This window comes from Dasypus novemcinctus, chromosome 6, assembly GCF_030445035.2.
Source record: "Dasypus novemcinctus isolate mDasNov1 chromosome 6, mDasNov1.1.hap2, whole genome shotgun sequence".
NCBI lineage: Eukaryota > Metazoa > Chordata > Mammalia > Cingulata > Dasypodidae > Dasypus > Dasypus novemcinctus.
This window is the reverse complement of record NC_080678.1, coordinates 103,094,113-103,119,061: the sequence shown is the minus strand read 5'-3', so window position 1 is coordinate 103,119,061 and position 24,949 is coordinate 103,094,113. Positions and strand designations below refer to the sequence as shown.

General features: G+C 53.4%; 1 protein-coding gene across 1 annotated transcript in view; it reads left to right on the top strand.

The window, feature by feature from the left end:
* The window catches only part of LOC101422289 (disks large homolog 5-like), an 82,964-nt gene extending 75,220 nt beyond the window's left edge, over positions 1-7,744 (top strand). The window contains 5 exon segments of the mRNA XM_058299231.2: positions 3,040-3,186; positions 3,464-3,591; positions 4,603-4,712; positions 5,364-5,473; positions 6,952-7,744. Coding sequence (XP_058155214.1) covers positions 3,040-3,186; positions 3,464-3,591; positions 4,603-4,712; positions 5,364-5,473; positions 6,952-7,055 — 599 coding nt within the window. The 3' untranslated portion in view covers positions 7,056-7,744.
* The last annotated feature ends 17,205 nt before the right edge of the window (positions 7,745-24,949 follow it).

Genomic DNA, 24,949 nt, shown 5'->3' with positions numbered 1-24,949 from the left:
GTTCCAGTATGTATGTTTTCTACTGGCCTTTTTTCTTAGTTCCTTAATCTCCTCTTCTGTTGTGTCCAGTATGTTCTTAATTTCATAAATTGCATCTTTTAATTCTAGCGTTTTCATTTGCTTCTTCATTAGTAGATTTTAATTCCCTGGTGAAATTTTCCTTCTTGTTATCTGTTTTCTTAAACGTATCAATCACATTAATTTTAAAGACTGGGTCATCATTCTTCCTGGTTATCTGTGAGTCTCCTATTGTCTTTCTTTTTTCTCCTGGAATACCTGGTCATCTTTGGCTGAAATGTCAGCATTTAGGAAATTGTTGGGGCCCTGTCCTCCAGAGCAGTGGCGGGTCACCTTGCTGCAGGCAGGCACTGAACGGACCTGAGGCTGAGCTGCAGCTTTTGTGCAGTTGGAGGTTCATCCTGAAATCTAGGCATGGCCCTTCAGTGGTCCCGTCTGAGCCTGGGGTATCATTTAGGCCCCTCCTTGCTAGCTGTCCTTGACTCCCTGACTCTGTCTCCTCAGCACCATGAGACTGCAGGGACCTCAGTTCTGCAATTTAGTGACTTTCTTAAACTCTCAGCTTCTTTTCTCTGCTTAGGAATTTGGCAAATGACTTTAAGAAAAAACGGGTGAATATCAGGCTTAGTTCTTTGCCTCTCCCTTCTCTCTGGAATCCTGGCCCCTCAAGCCCTGGCTGCCTTGGCAATCCTAAACTATATTTCATCTCACCTGCTTGGTGGTTGCCAACAGCTCTGCTGGCTTCTTTGCCTCTCGCTTATACTCCAAAAACTGCAAATGCTGTGTTGGAGGGAGGCTTACTGTTTCGGGGTTCCCTTCTCCCCAGGATCTTGCATCTCAATTCCTGGTTGCTTCAACAGCTCTGTGATGCCTCCAGAAAGGTGTTTCTTCTTTTATGTGGCATTTGAATTCCTGCTTTAGTTCATTGGTTCCAGCTGCCGCGTGTGTCCCCAGAAGGCCTCCTCCTCGTGATTGCACACCCACCATCATGGGCTGTCCACCGCCATGGAGGACGGGCTGGCCTTGTCCCTGACCCCTTAGGGACCTGTGCAGGCATGTCTCAGGGCTATGCACTGAGCACTGGTGCTTCCTTTTCAAGAGGTCATTACGGTACGGACGGAGCCCCTGAGACCACCCCTCTGCTCTGCCCTGGTTAGCTGTGACCTCGGAACACCCACAGTTCTTTGGGCCTCTAACTTACCTGGTTAGATTCAGTGATAGGAAAGATGCTCTCTAGCCCTACGATTCTGTAATTGTGAGGACTTCTGATGGGGATTAGTCAGGGAGGAACGTGCATCTGTTAAATGGGTGTTAACAGTAGTTAAGAGAATATGGTTCTTGTTCAAGTAAGTTAAGGGAAATACTGATTTAATGTCCAGAAACGGGGGAATGGATGCATATTCGTGAAGCTCAAAAGGAGTAAATGAGATATGTCTGAATCAGCTTGGGTGCATTCCAGAAACAGAACACTAAGTCAAAGAGTTGCAGAATATATTATCATGCTATTTTTGTCAAACACATGCAATAGCAATATATAGTTTTATGAATATATAAAAATCAACGTTTGAGAATAACAAAATGACTGGAAGGATATGCTTCCATCCCATAATATTAGTCACCTCTGAAGAGGCCAGTAGGGGACCAGGATTGGGAAATGGGCATCAAAGAGGACTTTAGCTTTATCTGTAATTTTTTTTTTCTTTACGCAAGAAGATGTTCGTCTCTTCTTGGAGGAAGATCTTTTTCCGGGGACTCCTTAGATATTTTCCCAAATGCGTGGAGGTTCTCAGGTGGTGAATGTGATGTGTGTGGCGTTTCCCAAGCTTATTTGACCACCACATCCTCCCTCACTTTTTTTTAAAACAGATTGTCTTGTGACTCTGGCCTTCTGTGGAACACTAGGTTGTTTAGAGAGCCACATGGATGGGCGTGGACAACTGGCAGTCAAAAAAGCCGCGCTTGGGGCAGGTTAAGGGAGCGGGGAGACCTGCTCAGCCTCGCCCTCAGGCCTGCCTGCTGCTCAGCCTGGCGCTGGCCCTCGCCCTCACCTGGCGCCCTGCACATCCCTCCATGCTCCGCCTCGGGCCCAGCTGTCATCCCGCCCACTCCCGGGCCTTCTGATGGCCTCTTCATCCCCTACTCCAACCCCTAGCGTTTGTTCCACCCCCTGCTGCTATCTGGAGGCCCTTGTTCCGCTGCCTAGTGTTGTTAAGCAGCTCTTGTGTTGTCTCTTCACATTGGTTATCTCCTGGTGCCAGGCAGAGTCTGAGCTTTCTATTGTGCACTCTTTGTACTTCTGAGATGCCAACGCGGTGACTTGAACCAGCTGGATGCAAAGAAGATGCTTGCAGGTTTTGAGGCACAGTATTCTCCTGCCAGGGCTTTTATGTCCATTATGTGGGATGCAGGGTGCAGTGCATGCTGCTTCAACTGCCTTCACTGAGACCGAACAACCGTGTCTTAAACTTGATGAGAAGCTTGTTTCTGTCACCTCTAACTGTCCAAGCTGGTGGGTTGCCTGGGGGAGGCGCTGTGTTGTGGGGTCCGTCCAGGGGCCCAGTTCCCTTCTGTCTTGCGGCCGTTTCCAAAGGCCTGTCTTCACCTTGGTGGTCAGGGCTGGCTCTGGCCAGGGCTGGCTCCAGCACCCTTCATCCCAGCCGATGGGGAGGGAGCTGGGAAGTGGCAGCTGCAGCTGCTCACACCCCGATGACCAGGCCTGGCTAAGCTCAGACTTTATCTCAAGAGGAGCTTGGATACTGGGTGGAAGGAAAGCAGGCACGGGGCACACAAGGAAGCATGTGAGAGCTGAAGGACCGGGGGACACTTGGCTGTTCATGTGGGGGAGAGAACTGTGTTGGTCTCCAGGAACAACAGAGGGGCCCCATTGCCCCTGCCTGCAGGAGAGTCCCAGGCAGCAGGGACGAGTTGGTCCCCAGCCGGGCTGTGGATCCGTGTGACGGACCCCACAGATCCATCGGGGAGTGACGGAGCCTGGTGATGCCCCCGCCTTCTCTCCTTCAGATCCGGCGAGCAGCCTGGCCTATCAGCGGGTGCAGAAGGTCGAGTGCACATCCCTGCAGCCCGTCCTGGTTCTGGGGCCTCTGCTGGACGTGGTGAAGGAGATGCTGGTGAACGAGGCGCCCAGTAAGTTCTGCAGATGCCCCCTTGGTAAGGGGTGCCCCCTCACCTGCCGGGCACGTCTGTCCCTGAGTCAGCCAGAGCAGGCTGTTCCGGAGCCTTCCCTAGAGGACAGGCGACCACAGACTGGGTCAGATCAGTGTGCGGCCCCGGCCCTGCCTCCCCCGGGGCGAGGGCAGTGGCGTGTCCCTGAAGCGCTGGTGCACAGCGGGCTTCGTTCCGGGGGAGGCTGTGAGGGCTAACAGTGCCCAGTACCTGGAAGGGGCCTTGGGGTGCAGAGTCCTGATGCCACGTGCCTGCCTTGCAGAGGTGATGAAGGCCTCCCAGCAGGCCATCGAGCGGGGCGTCAAAGACTGCCTGTTTGTCGACTACAAGCGGAGAAGCGGGCATTTCGACGTCACCACGGTGGCTTCAATAAAAGAAATCACAGAAAAGGTATCCCCCGCGTTAGGCCGCGGGGAAGAGGCCCGACTGTGTGTCGGGATTGGGCGCCCCTGGCTGCGTCAGGGCCCTTTGCCTGTGCATCCCTGCCCTGCGTGTCTCTAGAGCCCCCACCCCCAGCTCTTCCCACAGCTTCACGGAGCTCATCCACATGCTCTCTGGCAGAATCCACCTGCCTGCGGCCTGCCCTCGTTGGCTCTTGGCGCCAGGGCAAGCTTGTGGCCGCTCCCCCTCCGAGGAGGTAGATGAGAGCTTTGAACTCCAGGGAAGAGCCTCCTGCAGGGAATTCTGAAACAGATTCTGCTGAACCTGTGAGCAGACTCTTAGGTTTGTGTGCCTCGTCTGGAGGCCGGTGCGCAGCTTCCAGCACGGCCGCCTGGGGGGCCCTGCCTCCATACCGTTGCTATCTAGCTCTGTATGCACTTGAACGCCCTCAGGTCCATTTGTCGGGAAGCCCGAGAAAAAGACTGGTGGCTCTGCAAGGCGTGTTGGAAAGACCCCGGCAGAGCAGGGGACTCGGGGTCCCCTTAGGACTTGTCCTTCTCAGTCTCTGCGACTGGGGCTGGCCAGTCCACCTCTTTGGGTTGGTTCCTCCTGTTGAAGGAGTTGGCCTCTTGCGGCTCTAAGTGCACACTGCCCTGTGGGGGTGGAAGAAGGGACTCCCCGGTGCAGCTTCAGGGGTGTTTGGTGCAGCTTCAGGGGTGTTTGGGGCGGGCGGCCCAGGCACAAGCCTGTGGCCTTTCATTGTCCCCCATTCAGCCTGGAGGCTCAGGGGACCCAGGGAACGTATGTCAGTCACAGCCACGCAAAGCCACACTCCCCTCCAGGACGCTCCAGCTCTTCATTTGTTGGGTCTGGCAGAAATAAGGCCTCCGGGCTGGGGGTGTGGTTGGGATCCCAGAAGTTCCCCACACCTGGGCGAAGGCAGGGAAGGAAGTCTGGATTTGGGCTGCGCCGCCCTCTCCTCGCCCCTGCCTGTGGCACTCACGCTCCCTCCTCCCCCAGAACTGGCACTGCCTCCTGGACGTCGCGCCCCACGCCATCGAGCGGCTGCACAACATGCACATCTACCCCATCGTCATCTTCACCCACTACAAGAGCGCAAAGCAGATCAAGTAGGTGCCACTGCCCCAGGGCTCGGCCTGGACGGTGAGGGCTGGGGGCCGGTGGCCCTGGTTGCGGGGGGCAGCGAAGGAGAGGCAGGAGGTGCTTGGAGGAGGAAGGGAGGGGCCGTGCCCCTCGTGGGCCCTGTTCCATTTCAGCCAGGCCGCTTTAACTGTGTCCCCTCCTCCAGGCAGCCCCTCAGCCCTGCTCAGGGGCCACACGGTTCCTTCGCACACCCAGCTTTGTCTGCACAGCCCCTTCCCACCTCTCTGCCCCCCTTTCCTCTTCTGCTCACTTTGGGGCTCAGAGGACACAAAGGGCCGGCAGAGCCAGGCCGACCCGGATCGGCCTCAGGCCAGCTCTGCTCTCGCTGAGGTGCCGTTTCCTCGGGGTGTCCTCAGCCCGCCAAGGCTGCTTCTCCTTTTACCTTCCTGGGCTCCCACGCATTGGGGGCCAGCTGGCTGTCACTCTCTGTGCACACACTGGGCCCCCCACTGTTCCCTCTGCCTAGAGCCCCGACAGGACCCGCGGGCTGTTGCTCTGCTTTCTGAGGTGCTCCTGGGGCGCCCCACAGCCTGGGGGATGCCCCTTCCCCTGGACGAGGAGAGGAAAAAGAGGGCCTTGGAGGGGAGAGGCTCAGCCTATGCTGAGTGTCCCACCAGGGAGCAGAGGGACCCCATCTACCTGAGGGACAAGGTGACTCAGAGGCATTCCAAAGAGCAGTTTGAGACGGCGCAGAAGATCGAGCAGGAGTATGGCAGGTACTTCACAGGTAGGTGCCAGGCACGGCGAGGAGGAGCCGGAGGCTTCCAGGGCGTCTTTCCTGAGAGCAGGAGGAGTCCGGGCTCACGGGCCGCCTCCCGGGCCTGGTTGCAGGCACCTCTCACCGCAGCTGAGGTGTTGGAGTTTCCGTCGCTGGGCGACACTGGGCGTTTTAAGATGGAAATGTAAAGTTCTCTGAGCTGCGCACCTGGTCGCCAGCTGGTCTTTCTCACCCACCTTCTTAGTGGGCAGCCGTGGGTCCGTCTCGGGGCCTGGGAACCACGTAGCGCAGCTCCTGGGTCCCTGCGGCCCCGGATCCGAGCACTCCCTGGCGAGCAGGCAGCGTGTGCGCCGTGGTCGTCTGTCCCCCCAGTGGTCAGTTTCGGCCACGGGGTTGTGTGAAGAAAACCCATCTCTGGGCTCTGAAACAAAACAAAAAAACCATGGCTCCAACTTACCTGCTGCCTTTTTCCTTCCTGGTTTTCAGCCTCTTCAGTAAAATCAGACACTCGTAGGGGGTTAACGTTTTGGTCGTGGGAAGAAAGGGGCAGTGAACTTGAATCGTGGAGTGGGTTGTGATCTAGAACAGGGCTTCCTTCTTTTGCCCCCCCGTGGTCAGGGGTGCATCCGTGTGTTTTAATTTCCAGTCCATAGTCCATCACAGACCAGTCCTTTTGTCAAACACGTTAAAAGCAAATTACTAGAGACAAACCTTAAAAATCCCCCAGACTTGGAAAATGCGAGCTCTCTTTTTTATTGCATTCAACTGACACAAAGTTATCCTGCCCGTCTCTGGCGGCTTCTGCACACTGTCTGCTTCCACTCTCACCTCTGGCAGCCGGGGCCTGCTTGTGGCCAGCGCTGTTCTGCGCAGCTTGGAGGTGCGTCGCCCCGATCCACGTCCACCGAACCTGTGGTTGAAGCCTGCAGGGCAGAGCTGGGCCAGAGTGGAATGCATTTCATTGGCTTTGCTGGAATCTTCTCTGGGCCTGGAAGCCTGACCCCTTAAACTCATCCTAGTTCCCTTTAGAATCCCTCTACCGACTGGGCCACACAACACCCACCCTTCCTCCCCTAAGCGGCTTTCCATGTGCTGGGATCCCCCAGCCCGGGGAGTTATTGGGACGGTGGGCAGTGTGTGCGCGGGGCCAGGCCCTGGCCGCCTGGGTTGCAGGATAAACCGGAGCCCAGCCCAGCCTTGTTGGAGCCTGTGTTTCCAGCCACCTGCTGAAGAGCCGACCAGATGCCGCTGGAGGGACAGGGGGGATGCGGAACTGATGTGCGCTCCACTCTTCTATTTTTTGTCTTCTATCTTTTTATTTATTTTTTCATGATTCTTTCTCCTCCCCACCTTCTTGCCTGGTGGAGGAGAGTGGGGTGGGTGGGGGGCAGGGGTGCCACAGAAGCTCAGAGCAGGCAGCAAAAGGGGCCTTAAGACCCCAGGCCCTCCCTCTGAGCTGAATGTGTGTTTGGGGGGCTCTTTTGCAGGGGTCGTCCAGGGAGGAGCCCTCTCAAGCATCTGCACGCAAATCCTGGCAACGGTCAATCAAGAACAAAATAAAGTCCTGTGGATCCCAGCCTGCCCGTTGTAGGGAAACCTCGTCCTGTGAAGAGACTGCACATGTTCTGCCTGCGTGAACCCGTGGCTCAGCTCTCTTTAGCGACTAAAACCAGAAAACTGCACGGGAGCGTGAAGGGGAGGCTCCCACGAGCACAGGCTCCGGAAGCTCCCGCCCGGGTGACGGAGGGTGGCGGCCAAATGGATCCAGGCCTGGGCAGCGGACCGCGCTCCTCGCACCTGTGTGCTTAAGACTCGACTGAACAAAAACACACAAAAGACTTTCGACAGAGGGGTTCAACACCAACCTTTCTTTCTCCAGCCAATCAGAGATGCTGCAAAGGGAACCTTCCAGATCACAAGTTTACAAGCCTTTTCTAAGTATTTGGCGGTTTCTGTTTACTTGAACGGCTTCACGTTGTTGGTGCCAAGCCCCTGCCCCGCCTCCCCTCCATCTTTCTGCCCCATCTGTTTCTTTTCCTGCTTTCAGCGAAACGACTCTGGAACCTCACTAGCGGCTGCTTTGCTCCGGGAGGTTCTCGGTGGGACCAGAGCTGTGGCAGCCTTCCTCCTGTCCAGGGAGGGCCCCGTGACCGCAGGTGCTCAGGCCATTTGAGGTGGCAGATCCAGTGCCTTTGTGGAGTCGCCTCGCCAGCGGCAGCGTCCCCCCCTGGGGAGGGAAGACTGCTTTAGCAGTCCAGTAAACTCGCCTCTCTCCTCCTCTCCTGCCTTCCACAGCCTCTCGTTTTTTCCTCCATCTGGGTTTATCCTTTAAGCATTTGGTCCCTTGGAGCTTCGTAGACTCCCGGTGACAGGTTCTGTTCAGCTAGGGCCACTGTGTACCGTTGGGTCCTGCGGCGGCTTGCTCGGTCGGTAGAGGTGGGGTCTGGCTGCGGACGAGGGGTCGGTCCAGCTCTGGACGAGGGGTCAGTCCCACTTGGGACGAGGGGTCGGTCCGGCAGCAGACGAGGGATCAGTCTCACAAGGGGTTGCGCGGTTCGGCTGACGGGGTCGCCCGGCGAAGCCGGCGACGAAGGGGTCGCCCGGCGAAGCCGGCGACGAAGGGGTTGCCCGGAGAAGCAGGCGACGAACTGGGGACAAGGGAGGCCAGGCCCTTGTTGGGGGCTCTCAGGACTGGAGGGCGCACGGCAGAAGAACCACCGCGGAGACAAGGTAAACACGCAAGTCCACTTTACTGAGGGAGAGGCAACAGTTTTATAGGGGCTGGGGAAGGCTGATTGGTCGAAGCCACGCCCTGTTCTGATTGGTTGCCGGCGAAAGGTCAGTGGGCGGTACTGGACGGGGGAGGGCTGGTGGTTAGGGATTGGCTGTCGCTGTTGCTGGGGGAAGGGGCAGGGTTTAGGGATTGGTGGCTGCTGTTGCTGGGGTGGAGGGCAGACTGGATTTCTCCACCCACGCCTGGCTGTTGCTGCTGTCGGGGGAAGGGAAAAGGGCGGGCTGGATTTTTCCGCCCACACCTGGCTGTTGCTGCTGTCGGGGGAGGGGAAAAGGGCAACTGGAATTTTCTGCCCTGCGCCTGCACAGGGAGAAGGAAGAAGAAGGGTGCCGCCCCACAAGGCATCGTGTGGCGCCATCTGGGAGGAGGGGCGGCTGCGGAAGCATGGCTGCCGAGAAGGGGAGACCTGAGGGCACTCTGCGCCCATGCCGAGCTCCCTTCAGGGGTGGCGGTGGGTCCGACCAGCCACCCTATTATGGTGGCAGCGGCTTGGCCTGCCACGGCCGCTCCCCTGCCAGACCAGCAAAGCACACTTCAGCCCGAGGGGTGACCGCAGGGTCCTTTTTAGGTTCTGTAGTTGGCGACAGCCTTGACCAGTGGAGATTTTGCGGGGTGCCTCGTAAGCTATTACATTCTAGAGTGTGGCGAGTGCATTGGCGCATTCTATGCTGAAACTAAAACTGAAACAAGGGCCTCTCCAGTCTAGGTGGCAGCCGTCCCTGCCTGCACCGGGCCCCATGGAGGTGTCTCCATTTGGGGCTGGCTTGCACTGCCCATGCCGGGCGTCTCTGGTGGAAGGGTTGAGGTGTCCTCCTAAAGCTGTGCGTCCTTTTCCCAGGTACTGTACGGGGCTCTGTGGGAGCGTGCCCTGCCTTTTCATCCTGTTCCTAACATTTCATTTTCCTAGCAAGAAATCCGATTTCATTTTATTCTTTGTAATTCTAGACATTAGATTGTAGTTTAACCATTACTGACTTTTTTTTTTTAAAGGGATATATTTTCTTGCACAGTTGTTCAAAAAGAAGTTTCAGTCCTCAATGCTGTCCTTTGTTTTATAGGTACAAGTTTTCTAGCTCACACAATTAAGAAAAACTGTAGACTAGGTCTCGCCGTGTTACCTTCAGGCCCCTCGGGGGTGGTTTCTCGGAGCCTCGGGCTGCCTCGGGCTGAGGGTGGTACGCGGGAGCAGACAGGTACTGTTCTGGCAGACTGGGATTTTCTGTACTAAAATGTTACTTTGTATCAAAAGTTAAACAGACTTTAGTACGACAAATAAAGGTCAATTTCTATAACTTGTGTGTGCAGACACCTGTGTTTCCCTTGGTTTCGTGCCTTCCTGCGCCCTCAGCTTCGCCGGTTTCCTAAAACTTGCCACAGCTTCCTTCCTCTGCAGAGCGTGGCTGCTGGGCGACGTTCTTCCCAGCTCAGGACGATCAGGAGGCCCTCGGACCTGCGTCCTCAGCCTGTGTCATCCTTCCCCTCTGTCCAGCATTGAATAGGCATGGTGGCCGAGGCCACCGTTGCCCCAGGCAGCGGATTTGGGGCCTTAGAGCCTGCCCTCTGGCCTGCAGGTGTGGGCTTGGGGGGGCGGGGGGGGCAAAATGGAAAGGGGGCAGTGAAGCTGAGTGCTCGGGGGCCCTGCAGGATGCCAAGGTCCTGCTGTCCAGTCAGCGCTTCATCTGCAGGGGACCAGGCCCAGGCCACGCCCAGCCTGCCAGGCAGGGTCAGCAGGGCTTCCAGCCGCCTGGCCCCAAAAGCCCCTGCGCCGGGGTGGTGGGGAGGCCCCTGGGAGGCCAGCACTGGCCTCAGATGGACAGAGGCCTGAGGCAGAGCAGAGGCCGCCTTCCCTGCTCTTTGGGCTTGGAGGGGCTTGAGGGCAGAATGTTCTAGAAAAACCAACTGCTGGCGTGGTGGCTGGGCCCATGGGGGAAGATTTGGTTTTGGCACCTCCCTCGTCCCTCCCTCCGCTGTGGACCTGCAGCCTTGGCCCCCTGGGGGCTACGGGAGCTACAGAACTGAGCTGGGCTCTGCTCTTGAGTGGGTGGGAGCTGGGGCAAATCCTCAGCCCCTGCATTTGCCCGGGTGTCCTCGGCCGTGGGGCCTGGCCCTGCACTGCCATGACCCAGGGCCAACCTCAGAGCGGGCAGCAGCTCCACGGATTTTAAGCCCCCCCCCACCAGCAAATGGGGCTAGGGGGTGGGGGGTAGTGCAGGGGGAGGGGGCATGGCTACTTGTTTAGGAAGGGCTCGGTTACAATGCCAAAACCTTAGCAGCGGATGAGATTTTATTTTCTTTAGACTTCTGTATTTTCCAAATTTTCTGCAGTGAACTTGGTTTTATTTTATAATTGCAAGGGGAAAGATGCTCAGCTGTTTAAAATGGAGGGCCCGTTACATCACTGAGATCACAGGTCGTTCACCTGGGCCCGCTGAGGCCTTGCCGGGGGCCCTGCCGGGTAGTGCTGAGAGGAGGGGTTCGCCTCACCCATGTGAGAGGCTCGTCTCTGAACCCCCCAGACACTGCACTTGGTGGGTGCTGGTTCCACAGCCAGATGGGCCCTGCCCCAAGTTGGTGTGTGTCTCATGTGAACACCGTCATTCTAGATCATTCTAGAAGGGCCCAGCCAAGAAGTCGGAGAGGCAGAGCTGATGATCGGCTCTAACCACGAGGCCTTGGACGAACGGCGCCTCCGCATCTCTGCCTTCTGCTGATCAGAGCAGACACCTATGACTCTGTGGTACGGGGAGGCAGCAGTGGACTTGCAGAGGCTGAGGAAAACCCCGGCAGCCTTGACTCACCTGACTTTTTCTTGTGAGGTGGAGGAGACGCCCACATACCTAACGCTGAGGAGCGGCCACTAAGATGAAGGCCTGACTGAGGCCAAACGGCAACCGACCAGCCCGGAGATCGGCACTGGGAAGCCGAGCTGCGCCTCCTTGGGGGTTGACAGGGCAGGGGGCCACCTGGGCCAGGGGAGTCAAGGCTGAAGAGAGGTAGGCAGGGCAGGGTGGGGCCAGAGCAAGCATGGATTCAAAGTCGGAGCAGGGCCTGGCGCTGGAATGACGGTCCTCTCGGGGCAGGGGCATGCGAAGAGGATCCTGGGAGCAGGGTGGACCCGTGTTGCTGCTTGCTGGCCCTGGCTCCCCTGCCGCGGGTTTCCTCAGCGTATTTAGTCCACGTGCTCGCTCACCTGCTCGCACCCTCTGGGATTTCCTCTCTGGCCTCTTGCTGTCAGACCTTCCCCTTCAGTTCTTGCTAGTATGGGTCTATGCCTTTTGATCTGAATCCCCCCCAAATGATATTCTCATGCGTGCAGAAGAGCATTTACAATCCAAATGGGCAGTTGCACGAAGAAGGAAACAAACGGGGCACCCAACACCTTAGGTGAGGGGGTGGAACACTGTCACTGCCTGGGGAGCCCTCCCGCCTTCTCCACCAAAGCAAGCCCCGCCCTGACTTAGGGGTATCATCTACGCCCCTGTGGAGCTATCTTGGAACAGTATATTGCTCAGTTTTGAAAACTGAGCTTCAGGCACAAACCCAGCTATGTGGGGACAATGCCCTAGTTGGCACCATTGGATGAAGTCTGCCAGAGAAGGCGAGGGGATCTCGGGGTCACAGTGGACTTCAGCTTCCCTGGTAATTGACAAGAGCTGCTAACGGAGAAGTCAGTGAGCGGGGGATTGAGTGGGCCCTGGGAACAAAAGGCCACCACTGTTGGGGCGGGTACCAGCACAGTCCCCAGACCAGGTACTGGTTGTCTGGCAGAAAGATGGTCAGAGGGAGTGGGCTGCTTTTGTTTGTTTTTACACCCGCTACAACTGCCCTGTAGGTTTCTCCTGTGGGAGGAGAGGAGGACCTGCAGCTGATTTATTTAGAGAGCAGGGAGTTCATCAGCCCATTGTCAAGGCCAACGTGATAGAAGTCCAGAACTGGGCTGCGACCGCCTCACCGTTGGTGCTAAGCAGACACCCAGGCTGCAGGGGCCACGGTGCAGGCAGCTCGGGACATCCTGGCTTGAGGCCCTGCCCCAAACTGGCTAGTTTGTCTTCCGGGTTTGGTGCCAGCTGTCAGCCTGGTACTTCTCCCCACTTCCTGAGAATTTACTGGGAATTTTCACCATCTATTTCTGATTTTCCCTTCTTGCTCTTCTTTGTCACACTCCTGTTGCCTGCATCATGTGTGAAGACAAAAGGTTAACGCAGATCCAAATTCCTTCTCCACGGAAAGGTGATTACTCCCAGGACTGTTTTCTGGGAAAGCTCTGGGCCGAGAAGAAGGCAGCGCCGAGTGTTTCCCATTGCCTACATATGTACGTGGGCATTGGGAAGCCCTGGAGAGGACGCACAGGCCCCCCCGGGCTCCCGAGGGCCTCGGTACCGACCCCTGGGGAGCTGCCCCTGGATCTGGAGCTTTGATTGCTCGTGTTGGAGACCCTGGACTGGTCCCCGCATTTTCCCGTCCCCTAGGTTTTGTCTTTACGGTATTCTTTCAGAGAGATTCCCTCAACTTTTCATCTTTTGAATCCTTCAGTTGGTTTTTTGGTTTTGCTATCGTTTTTATTTTCCAAGAACTCTTTCATTTTCTGAATATCCATTTTTCTAGCATCTTGTAATTGTTTCAATTATGACGTGTTCTCATCTGAGCATAGTTTAGTTTCCTTCCTCTTCCCACCATATTTCTAATTCCTCCGAGGTTGTTTTCTTTCTTAATTGCTCGTTTCTTTATTAGAAGCTTTAACCTCAGGTATCTGGTACTCCTGGGTTGCCTTGGTTGATAAGCATGAGAGAGGGAAGCTCCAGAACGCACGGTAGGATTGTCATCTCTGCCTTTCACGCTAAGGACCTGGCTGCACTGTTTGTTGGGGAATCTCAGTGAAGGTCTTTCTAGGTTTTTCTTCTGGAGTTTGTCAGATTCCCTAGAGGAGTCTTTCCGCTCCTGACTGGAGGATAAGGCTGGCAGCGTTCTGTGAGCCCAGTGGGCGCTTTGCATTCAGCACTCAGTGGGGCGCATGTGGTCACAGTCCTGTTGTTCAGTGTGGTACCCACGCTGCCAGCTGTGCCTGGCGCCCTACTGCAGAAAGCCTCTCTCACTCCAAGGAGAACCCTCCATGCTTCTGCTCAGTTGAGGGGGAGCCAGGAGCCCTGTAGCTTGGAATCTGGGTCTGTTTCCCACCCAGCTCTTCCTCATTTCTTCCCCCAAGTTCTAGAAGTAACCACGCAACAGTTCCTTGCCCTCTGCAGACTTGGGATTTGGCATTCTCCGATCTGCTGAGTAATTCATCACTGGCCCATCTACTTTTCAGTTTCTGAAATGATTTTGCAGTCATTGCCTCCCCAGCCGTCTTCATATTTCTAGGTTTGTCTTTTTAAAAGCAGTTCTTTTACTGTATTTCTGTGTTTTCTTAGAGTTTTAGGAGGCACAAAATTAAGTTTATGTATCAATCTGCTTCCTTAACCCAGAAGTAAGTTTTGTATTTCTTTATATTCCTTTATTATTTACTTTGCTCATCGTTTACTGGGGTCTTGGACAGAGCTGGAAGGCACGCCTCATTCTTTTAACAGCAGCATCCTGTTGCAGTTGGAAGGTGTGTCTGTCAGGTTCAACCAGAGGAGGAGAACCAGTAAGAGCCTGTACAGCATAGATAAGCTATGCGTGTGGATTTCTTGCGAGGACTTGGCCTGCGTGAGTGCGGGTGCTGGCTAAGCTGCTCCTAAGCCCCGAGGGTTGGCGGGCAAGGCGAGGAGGGTCACGGGCAGGGTGGCGCTCTCGGGCGCTGGCCGAAGCTGTTGTCTGCAGGATGTCAGAAAAGGAAGATCACAAGCCACGTGGGGCCCCACAAGCACAGCCGAGGCCGTTGTCCCCGGGTGGAATTTCTTCCTCCCGGGGATCCCTCTGCTGCGTGGAAGGCCTTTTGCCTGGTTGCATCGGGCTCACCGAGGTTATCCAGGATGCTCGCTTACCCCGAGTCTGCTGATGAGGGGCTCCAGCGACACTGCGCAGCGCCTCCCCACCACCCCCTAGCGTGGCGCCTGAGGACCTGGGCACTGGATCCTGGCAAGGCCCATGTCCAGCAGCCATCACCTGGGTTTAACAACTTCACTGTTCCCAACAAACAGGCACTGGGATCAAGTGGTTTTTGTGTTGATGGACTTATTTAAATTTATCCTCATAGAAGCTTCTGTGAGGAGTTCACAGACAAGCACGCCAAGGCTTTGAGCAGTCAGGGTAGATTGCCTAAGCCCTTTTCGTGATGTCCTGGCACCTTTAGGGAGGAGAGAAAACATGTGCTTGCTTTGGAGTGGGCCTCTTTGGCCCCTCTCAGATGCTGATCCTTGCAAGAAAATCGTAGCAGTAGTCATCAGCTGCTCTGAGGAAGTAAACCACCTTAGCTATTTTTATGCACACCATTTAAGACAAGTAAAGGTGCACAGAGATGCTGGGAACTCTGTGACTGCCGTCAAGCAGTGGGATGAAGGGCCCGGGTCCCTCCTTCCCCCAGCACATCTGGAGTCACGGCTGACGTCCATCTGCCCCTCTGAGCATGGAATGATCTTTTTAGTTTTTTTTCTTTAAAGAACAGAACCAGAGCGGCTTTGAGTTGAGCAACAATGTGTGCTGGTATTGGTTCTCCATGGAAATATAAAAATGATAAAACTAAAATTGTCAGATGTTTGACTGGAAGGGACAGTGTGTTTTTTAACTAACTTTTTTGGAAAATTACCTTCAATAATTAGAACAAAGAGAATATTGTTTAACTTTTGCATTTTGCAAGCTTACATTTTTTTTTTAAGATTTATTTATTTCTCTCCCCTTCCCCCCCTCACCCCGGTTGTCTGTTCTCCTTGTCCATTCGCCGTGTGTGCCTCTGTGACCACTTCTATCCTTATCAGTGGCACCAGGAATCTGTGTTGCTTTTTGTTGCATCATCTTGTTGTGTCAGCTCTCCGTGTGGGCGGCGCCATTCCTGGGGGGGCTGCACTTTCTTTCGTGCTGGCGGCTCTCCTTATGGGGCACATTCCTTGCATGTGGGTCTCCCCTACGTGGGGGACACCCCTGCACATCAGCACTGCGCATGGGCCAGCTCCACATGGGTCAAGGAGGCCCGGGGTTTGAACCGCGGACCTCCCATGTGGTAGACGGACGCCCTAACTGCTGGGCCAAGTCCTCTGCCCCAGTTTACATTTATTTAACTTGAGGTTCAGTGACATGGTTTTACATTTTTGTGTTTGAAGTATATATTAACCATTTACTTTCACCAACATAGTTGATGCCTTCTGAACAATTTCCTTGTTCATAAAACCAGTGCGTTTTTGAAAATTGCATTTTTTGTAACTTTCCCTGAAAATTGCATTTTTTTGTAACTTTCCCGTGAGTGTATTAAATCTTTGGACTGCGCGGGCCATGCCCAGGACCCTCCAGCAGGCTGCTGCTTGAGGGGCTCTTCATTTGTTTTAAACCAGAACGCTCAGAGTTGAATCTAGAAGGTATGTGTTCTTGCGCCTACCCTCGAAGATGAGAAGCCAGGTTCCTTACTTCGGGAAATTGGTCCTTAAAAATGCAGAGATGAGGGAGAGCTGGAGGGGACCGCGGGGAGGTGCGTGTCCCCTTGTGGGGGTCCCGGGGCAGCCCGTGGCCCCTGTGGGAGGTGCTGGGAGGAAAGGCTTCTGGAGTTCTTTGTCATGGCTTCTCCACGGCAGGCCTCGCTGGTTCCCCAGGCCCAGGCACGCGGGCGGCCTTCTCCGTCCTGTCTCCCTTCACCCTCGGCCACGGGCAGGGGGGGCGGTGGCGAGGTGAATTGAGGCCCTCACGATTTCAGCAGGCAAGCTGAGAGGGGCTTGCGCCTTGGCTTAGGACACCTCTCTCTGGAAGGATTTCGTGGTCAGACCTCCCTGAAGGGTTTGGGGGGGGGTAGGTGGGGGAAGGGGCAGAGGTTGCGGCAAAAGTGAAAAAAGATGTGGAAAAATGAGCAGTGAAAGAGGATTCTCTTCCACCCTGCAGCCCAGAAAGTTACACATTTTAAAATCAGTTTCTTCACTCCTCTTGCTGCTTGGTGTGTACAAAGCCAAGTCAAATATGAATTCCCACCCCGGAGGTAGCATTCGGTGTTCTGTGTTTTAATTTTTTCACAATAACACAAAATCCCAAAATATTGGGGGTGGCTTTTGCCCCAGCATTGTGTTCACTGCTGTGCTGGCACCTGGAGCTGCCAGAGAGACCTCGAGACAGGAAGAGGCTTGGAGAAAGGGACGCCAAGTGTTCCTTCTCAAAGGGAAAGGCTGTATGATGGCCGCAAAAGGAGGACGATGGTGGCGCCGATGCCACCGAGGACTGGGACAAGTTGACGGCAGCTCAGCAACGCCACGGCTGTGTGTGTGTGGGGGGTGGCGTTAGGACACCTGGTCGTAACCAAATGTAACCTGAGTGGCCGTCTTGTGGGGTATGCACTGCCAAGGGAATGGACTCTAGTTTGTAAGACGCCTACTGTGTGCCACATACTAGGTGACTTTCATATACTAGAAATCTCCCCATGGTTAAAAAATTTTTTAATGATCAGTATTCATTTATACTATTCTTTTATTCAACCAAAATGTAATGAACAATGAGAAGAAGGCCAAACCTTGTCATTTTAAAACAAGGTTGTTTTGATCTATCAAGCCAGGTATTCAAAACGCGACTTAAAATTACATCCTTGGGAGCACTTATTTCAGGTTAAAATAAATTCTAGATTAAAATAACTTCTGATTAAAAAGGAAATCATCCTTTTACGGCAAATATTAATATAGGCACATGGCAAAAACACAAACAGTATAGCAGAGTTTGAAATGAAAAGTAAAAGAGGCCCTAATCTTTGACAATGTGAGCGGTCTGGCGCTTTCCACCTGCCTGTGATCATCCCGCATCAGTAATAACGAAATCACTGGGGGGGGGGGGGTGGCATCAGATGAGGCAATGTGTTCCCGCAAAAAATCCATCACCTGGCCCTCACCAGACCTTTAAGTCCAACTGCCAGTTTACAGGAAATTAAGGAAATAGAAGAACAGGATACTACAGATGCCATGAAGAAACAATCAGGCAAATCTAAAATACAGGTTCTACAAACCAGTGACCTGGTCTCTTCAGTGGTATGGATAAAAAAAATGGAGTGTGTCGAGTGGAAGGAAGCTTTTGCCCCGTGTGCAGGGTGCCACGAGTGCAGCTGTCTCCTTGCCTCCTGAGACCCGCCCAGAATGCAGTGGGCCCTTGGAGGGCACGCGGGTGCAGGCGCAAGCTCTTCACCAGTGGCACCTGACTGGAAAAGTCCTGAAAGACTAATAACCAAATACAAGAGAAAAGTTGCAGAGGATGTTCGGGGGACAAGAGGGGGAAGTTGACTATGTACTACACTAGGTGTTATACTAGGGGGTTGCTATGTTCGGGTGCTTATGGAATTGTGTAGGGGAATACGTTGTGGTGATGCGTGCTCAACTCTTCAGAGATGGACTGGCTAATGCCATTTCCTTTGAAATGGGTCAGCCAAAAATGGAAATATGACTTGGCAAAATGTCAGTTTTCGATCTAGGTTTCCATTTCAAAAAAATATCAGACTAGACTGTTTTATAGTAAAGCTCAGGGAAGAGTCTATTGTGCTCCAATTGTGAAGTAATCACTGTTATAGTTTTATGCCTACGCAAGGGAAAAAAAACAAACTTATGTAACGCCTCCCCTCATATTTTTGCCTACCAAAATCATAGTTAACCTACTTGATAATTTCGTCCCCACCCAAAGCCATGGAGGTTTTCCTGTGTCAGAGCATGTGGCTCTACCTCTTTCTTTTAAACAACTGTGCACGGTTCTTGTTTGGATGAATTTGTCATTAGTCAGTTCTATATTAATGACTTAGCTTTTGTTGGTTGGTTGGTTTTTAGCTTTTCTGCTATGAGAAGCATAATCTAATTTTATTCTCAAAGAAACCATGGAGAGGTGGTAAAGGGAACTGAGCCAGTGCCTCGACCAAAGACAGCCAAGAGAAGAGACAGGTCTGAAGCCTGCACCGTGTTGCTTCTAGAACCCTGGGATCTTTTTTTTTAATACCATGTTGCCAAACCATTCTCATAAACCCGATGCCTCCTCTAGTGTCCCCTCTTTGGCCTTTTTAGCCTCCCAGAGACTAATCAGTCACCTTGTGTATAATTTTAGGACACTTGGTCAGGAGTCAGAGGACTTCAGTACTGGTTTGGATTCGCTCACAATGGTTGGGTCACTTTGAACCCTTAATTATCTCCTCAAATTTTACTTTCTTTTTTTATAAAGGGGGCTGCTACTTTCTGACAACCAATAAGATGGTGACTGAAGGATGAAGAACAAACAGGGACTGCTGCCCTGGAAAGCCACGCATCTCTGTTTGCCATCATCAACAAAAGCCACCCCCACCCCACTCCCAGCTCACTGCTCTCCTTCTTACTCAGGGTCCCTGCAGGCATGTCTGGCAGAGTCGTGTTTCTGCACTCTAGCTGCAAGGGAGTCTGGGAAAGCAAATTTGGGCTGCTAGGTAGGGAGGCAAGGCCTGTTAATTTGGGAAACTTCCCAAATGGAGGAACATGTTCAGAGGATGCTGGGCAGCTTCAAGCACATGTGTACACCACAAATCTAAATGTCCCAAATAGGAAGAATAAATAATGGTGCATTCATAACATATATTAAGCCAGTTTTATAAGCCTATATTGAAGAATGTTTAATAGTATGGAAAATGCTCAAAATGTTATATGAAAATACACACCAGGATGGTCTCAATTTAAAAAAATATGCATAAGGAAAAAACCTTGATATTCACAAAGGAGTCCATTCAGGTCCTCTGAGAAGAAGATGCCAAGATGGGATTAGACATATGAGAGGTTTATTGGGAGCATGGCCTGTGAATGGTAGAGACAGCCAGGAAGGCTTGACACTGGAGCCACATCAGGCTCCTGCAAAGGGAGAGAGAGGGAAGGACAGATGGACTAGGAAGAGCCTCGATTGCAGCGCAGTTCTGAGAAAATGGCACCCAGGCCAATGGGGAGGCCACGAGCACAAATAGCTCTTTAGAAGAGTCTGGTGTCCGGCAGGAAGCGGCCGGTGCTGCTACCTCCGAGTGCCCAGTCATTGCCTGGACACAACTGGGGCAGGAGCTGGGGGCTGTCCATCTGTGCTCTTGAAGAAGGCCTGTCCACCACGACATGCTGGCTAAACGAGGGTGGGGCCAGGTCAGTGGCTTTCAAGCAGTGCTACTTTGCACACACCAAGTATTTTATACCAAACAATGGCTATCAAAACTGCCCAAGTAACCTATTTGCTGCTCTTTTGAGTCTTTTAATAACTGGGAAGAATTATATGCATAGTAATGTATAGAAATACAACTGTAGGGAGCGGATGTGGCTCAAACAGTTGGGCACCTGCCTCCCACATGGGAGGTCCCGGGTTCAGTTCCCAGTGTCTCCTAAAGAAGATAAGTGGGCACATGGAGCAGGGACAAAAAAAAAAAAGAACAGACAAAAGCAGGCACAGCGAGCAGACAGATGAAGGAACCATGGAGGTGGAGGGAATACAACTGTACAACCAATAAATCATGAAGTGAGCATACCAGGCTGCAACGGTTTGCTCGGTCGGTAGAAGTGGGGTCTGGCTGCGGACGAGGGGTCGGCTCAGCTCTGGACAAGGGGTCGGTCCCGCTTGGGACGAGGGGTCGGTCCCACTTGGGACGAGGGGTCGGTCCGGCAGCAGACGAGGGATCGGTCTCACAAGGGGTTGCGCGGTTCGGCTGACAGGGTCGCCCGGCGAAGCCAGCGACAAAGGGGTCGTCCGGGGAAGCAGGCGATGAACTGGGGGCAAGGGAGGCCAGGCCCTTGTCGGGGGCTCTCAGGACTGGAGGGCGCACGGCAGAAGAACTACCGCAGAGACAAGGTAAACATGCAAGTCCCCTTTATTGAGGGAGAGGCAACAGTTTTATAGGGGCTGGGGAAGGCTGATTGGTCGAAGCCACGCCCTGTTCTGATTGGTTGCTGGAGAAAGGTCAGTGGGCGGTACTGGACGGGGGAGGGGTGGTGATTAGGGATTGGCTGTCGCTGTTGCTGGGGGAAGGGGCAGGGTTTAGGGATTGGTGGCTGCTGTTGCTGGGGTAGAGGGCAGACTGGAGTTTCCCGCCCACGCCTGGCTGTTGCTGCTGTCGGGGGAGGGGAAAAGGGCAGACTGGAATTTTCTGCCCTGCGCCTGCGCAGGGAGAAAGAAGAAGAAGGGTGCTGCCCCACAGGCATCGTGTGGCGCCATCCGGGAGGAGGGGCGGCCGGGGAAGCATGGCTGCCGAGAAGGGGAGACCTGAGGGCACTCTGCGCCCATGCCGAGCTTCCTTCAGGGGTGGCGGTGGGTCCGACCAGCCACCCTATTATGGGGGCAGCGGCTTGGCCTGCCACGGCCGCTCCCCCGCCGGGCCAGCAAACCACTCTTCAGCCCGAGGGGTGACCGCACCAGGGTACCCAGGGTTGTGTCAAGCAGCCCCGCACAAGCCCCTTCCATATGCACCTCAGTATTCTCTCTCCACTTACAGCTTTTTAAAATTCAGTTTGTAACTTGGTTTTTCTGAAAATTTCCCTTAAGGGGGGTTTAGATGAGAGAGAGTAGATGCTGAAAACATTCAAGCTGTCTTCCTTTGTAATGAGTTCCAAGTTTTGGTGCTTTAGAAAAGTGAAGGTTAGCTATCTGGAAAACCAGCCCTTTTATGATGCTGATTTTGATTAACTCAGATTTTGCCTTCCCACAGTAACCCATATCTATCGGGTATCTTCCACAGTCCCTGAATTTAGGTTCTGTGGATTCTAAAATCCACAGGTTACTCAGAGACCTTTCAGCATAAGGCAGATCCTAAAATGTGAGAGCTTAAAGGGATGAAAACGGGAGATTATATGCTTCCAGCCTTCCGAGGTAGGGATAAAAAAAATGAGACTTACAGAGACCAAGGGAGTTGGCCCAAGGACTCAGAGCCCCTCGAGGGGCTTCTGCATCTGTTTAGAAGTTGTCTCCCTGCCTCCCCGACTTCCAGGGGGCCTGCGGGGTTCGTAGGGCCAGCCTGAGCCTCTCGAGGCCAGAGGACACAGCCCCCCATCCCTCGCCACCTTTTCACCCCAGCGCAAACAAGAGGATGAAGGGTTGTATCTGCTTTATCTGTCTCTCTGACTCTGCTCAGTTGTGCATGAGGGCAATCCTTCTGCCAGCCTCCAGACTCTTTTTTAGAAACTCGTAGCCATATAAACTCATTTCTCCTTTCCATTTCCCCCTTACTTTAGGTCAAACAGCATTTTAAAGTCATGGTATTTTATGTAGACATGGATATTCTGCTGATCCGCATTGAACCTTCCGTATAAGGTCCTTTTCCAGTTGCATCATCAGTTGGTATTTGATAGTGGTCCCTCGTTGCCAGGGAGGCTCATCCACGGGTGTCATGTCCCACGCTGGAGGGAAGGCATTGCATTTACATGCTGAGTTTGGCTTCGAGACTGGCCACATTTGAGTAACATGAAGGCTGACAGGAGGAAATTCCCAGGCACAATGTTGCTCTAGGCCTTGTTCTTATTTTAGGTTTATCAGCTCACAAGCATAGTCATTAGCATCAGGGGCTCACCGTTGAACCCTCACTCCCTCCCGGTCCCCACCGCTGTACCTGGGAGACTGTCGCTGCTCCCCTAGGGACCACAACAGAGCACCACTGGCCAGGAACCCAGTACCCCCCCTGCTGTGGTTTCCAATTGTTGCCACCATGAGTATATCCAATCATTACCATGCACCCTGGACATATGTTCTGCATAGCTCCCTGTCAGCCATATATCACCTGTAATTGGTATCCCATACCAGTATTCCTCCTTTGCCATTGTTGAAACACTCTGTGATCCAGAACTCCCCGAAATTTGAGGCCCAATATAATGTCATGGTCCCTTACTAGGGAATGGCATATAGCGATGGGTTTAAAGGATAGATAAAGCAGATACAACCCCCAGATAATGGTTCCTTTGAAGGCTAAAGAGACCCATGAGAGTTATGGTCATGGCCGATGGGGTTAACTATCAGGGCAGATGGCCCCTCTTTGGAAATGGTGTTTATGTGTGATGAATCTGGACTCAGATGGGATCTCCCTTCATAAGTCTTTCATGCTAATGTGCTGGAGGTGCAGTTAACGTTGGGGTTTAAGATATATTTAGGGGATTTGAATCTCTGGACTGACAATGTGATAGCCAGGTCCTGAGCCTCAACAGACTCCAGCACCTACAATCTGATTTATTGGACTTACCACACTCAGCTAAGATGGAGTTGAAGAAGGACAATCACCACACCATGGAGCCTAGAGTGATTACAACTGAAAATGGGAGGACTGCATCCAGCATCCATGTGGAATCTGAGCCTCCTCTTGACATAGAGGTGCAATGGACACAACCAATCCAATGTCCACATAGAAGAGGTGGCACGGAATTGGGAAAAGTGGACATGGTGGACGATGGGTATGGGGAAGGGCAGGAGGAGATGAGAGGTGGAGGCGTCTTTGGGACATGGAGCTGCCCTGGATGGTGCCTCAGAGGTAGTCACCGGACATTGTAAATCCTCATAGGGCCCACTGGATGGAATGGAGGAGAGTGGGGGCCATGATGTGGACCATTGTCTATAAGGTGCAGAGGTGCCCAAAGATGTACTTACCAAATCCAATGGATGTGTCATGATGATGGAAACGAGTGTTGTTGGGGGGGGGAGAGGGGGGGTGGGGGGATGGGGATGAATGGGACCTCACATATAAATTTTTAATGTAACATTATTACAAAGTCAATAAAAAAATTAATTAAAAAAAAAAAAGAGGATGAAGGGAGGGGAGGGGCGTCTCTGGTCTTCAGGTGCTGAAGCACAGCACGTCATCAGAGATTCTCGAGTTGCAAGAGAGAGGCTGCAGAGCTCTGAGGCCTGAGGAAGCAGCAGGGATAATAACAGTTATATGGCCCTTACTCTGTGCCAGGTACCTCTGGGAGGACTACAGGAACACACGAGACGGAAGTCACACAGAAGCAATTAGCCATCATCCCCGCCGCGCAAAACTGAGCGGCCATAATTGTCCGTGAAGCACTATCCAGGACAACTCCACGTCCCGAAAACGCCTCCACATCTCATCTCCCCAGGGCCCACTGGATGGAACGTGAGAGAGTCTGGGCTATGATGTGGACCATTGACTATGGGGTGCAGTGATGCTCAGAGATGAACTTACCAGGTGCAATGGATGTATCACGATGGTGGGAGAGAGTGTTGCTGTGGGGGGAGTGGGGGGCGGGGGCGGTGGGGTTGAATGGGACCTCATATATTTTTTTTAATGTAATTAAAAAAATAATAATAAATAAATATTAAAAAAAAAAAAAGAGAAAGTTCAAAAAAAAAAAAAAAAAACTGAGCGGCCATTTGAAACCAGCAAGTCACAGCGTCAGAGGACGGGGAGCCCGACAAGCGTGGCTCAGGCGTGGAGGAAAGACATGGCCAAGCCCGACGTCCAGATGCCCCAGCTCAGCGCAGGGGGAGAAGGGCCTCCCAGCCTGGCAGGTGTGCCCGCTCATCAGCCGGCAGCTGCCTCCTCCCCGAGGTGGAATCCTGAGCCCTGCGCCCACCCGGGAACTGGGCAGGAGCCCTCTCCCCGGCCACCTCCGTGGGCCCCTGCTGAGCGCGGCCAGCGGGGACCTGCTCGGCAGTGACTTTTGGTGGCGGGTCTGCGAGTGTGGGGGCCCCTCCCGTCGCCAGGCCTGTCACCTGGAAGCTGCTGGAGAGAAAGGGCAGCAGGCTTCCCCTCGCAACAGCTGGCACCTGCAAGGGGCAGCGTGGGGGCTCAGCAGGCGGCAGGGCCGGTGGCAGCAGGGCGGGGGCTCACACGGGTGCAGCGGAGCTCAGGCACGGGAGTGGGAGCAGCGGTTTTGCCTTCAACCCAGGACCCCAACACCCCCTGCCAGGTCTGGCTCGAGGCCTGGCAACGGTGGATTTGAGGGTGTCTGGCCTTGTCTCTGGGAGCTGGGGGGCTAACGAGTGGGAGCTGGAGCTTGAATTTCCATCAGGGCTCTGGGTCCTGCCTCCACCCCGAGACTGTGGGGCTGAACTTGGAGGGACCCAGGTTCTGGGGGGAGTAGTTAACCCGGTGAGAGCTTCAGTGGAGCCAGCCCTTGGTCACAGCGCCTGCGTCCTGTGCTCTGTCCCTGCAGCCTGCAGCGTGAAGCATCGGGGAGGGGCTTCAGTGCCTGGGGAGTAGGTGGGAGGTGGGGGCACCCTGAGCTAATTTTCCTTATGTGGATGCAAAAACCATCAACAAAACATTAGTAAATGAATCCAATAGCATATTAAAATTATTTTGCACCAAGACCAAGTAGGATTTATCCCAGGAATACAAGGCTAGTTCAACAGAAGACAATCAAACAAATTCACCACATTAATAGAATGAAAGAAAAAAACATACACAGTCATCTCAATTGACACAGTAAAGACATTTGAAAATATCCAACACCTGCTTGTGATGAAGACATTCAGAAAAAAATAAGAGAGGGGAACTTCCTTGGCATTCTAAAGGGCATTTATGAAAATGCCATAGCTAATATCTTACTCAATGATGAAAGACAGAAAGCTTTCCCTCTGAGATCAGGAATAAGATAATGGTTTCTGCATTCATTACTGTT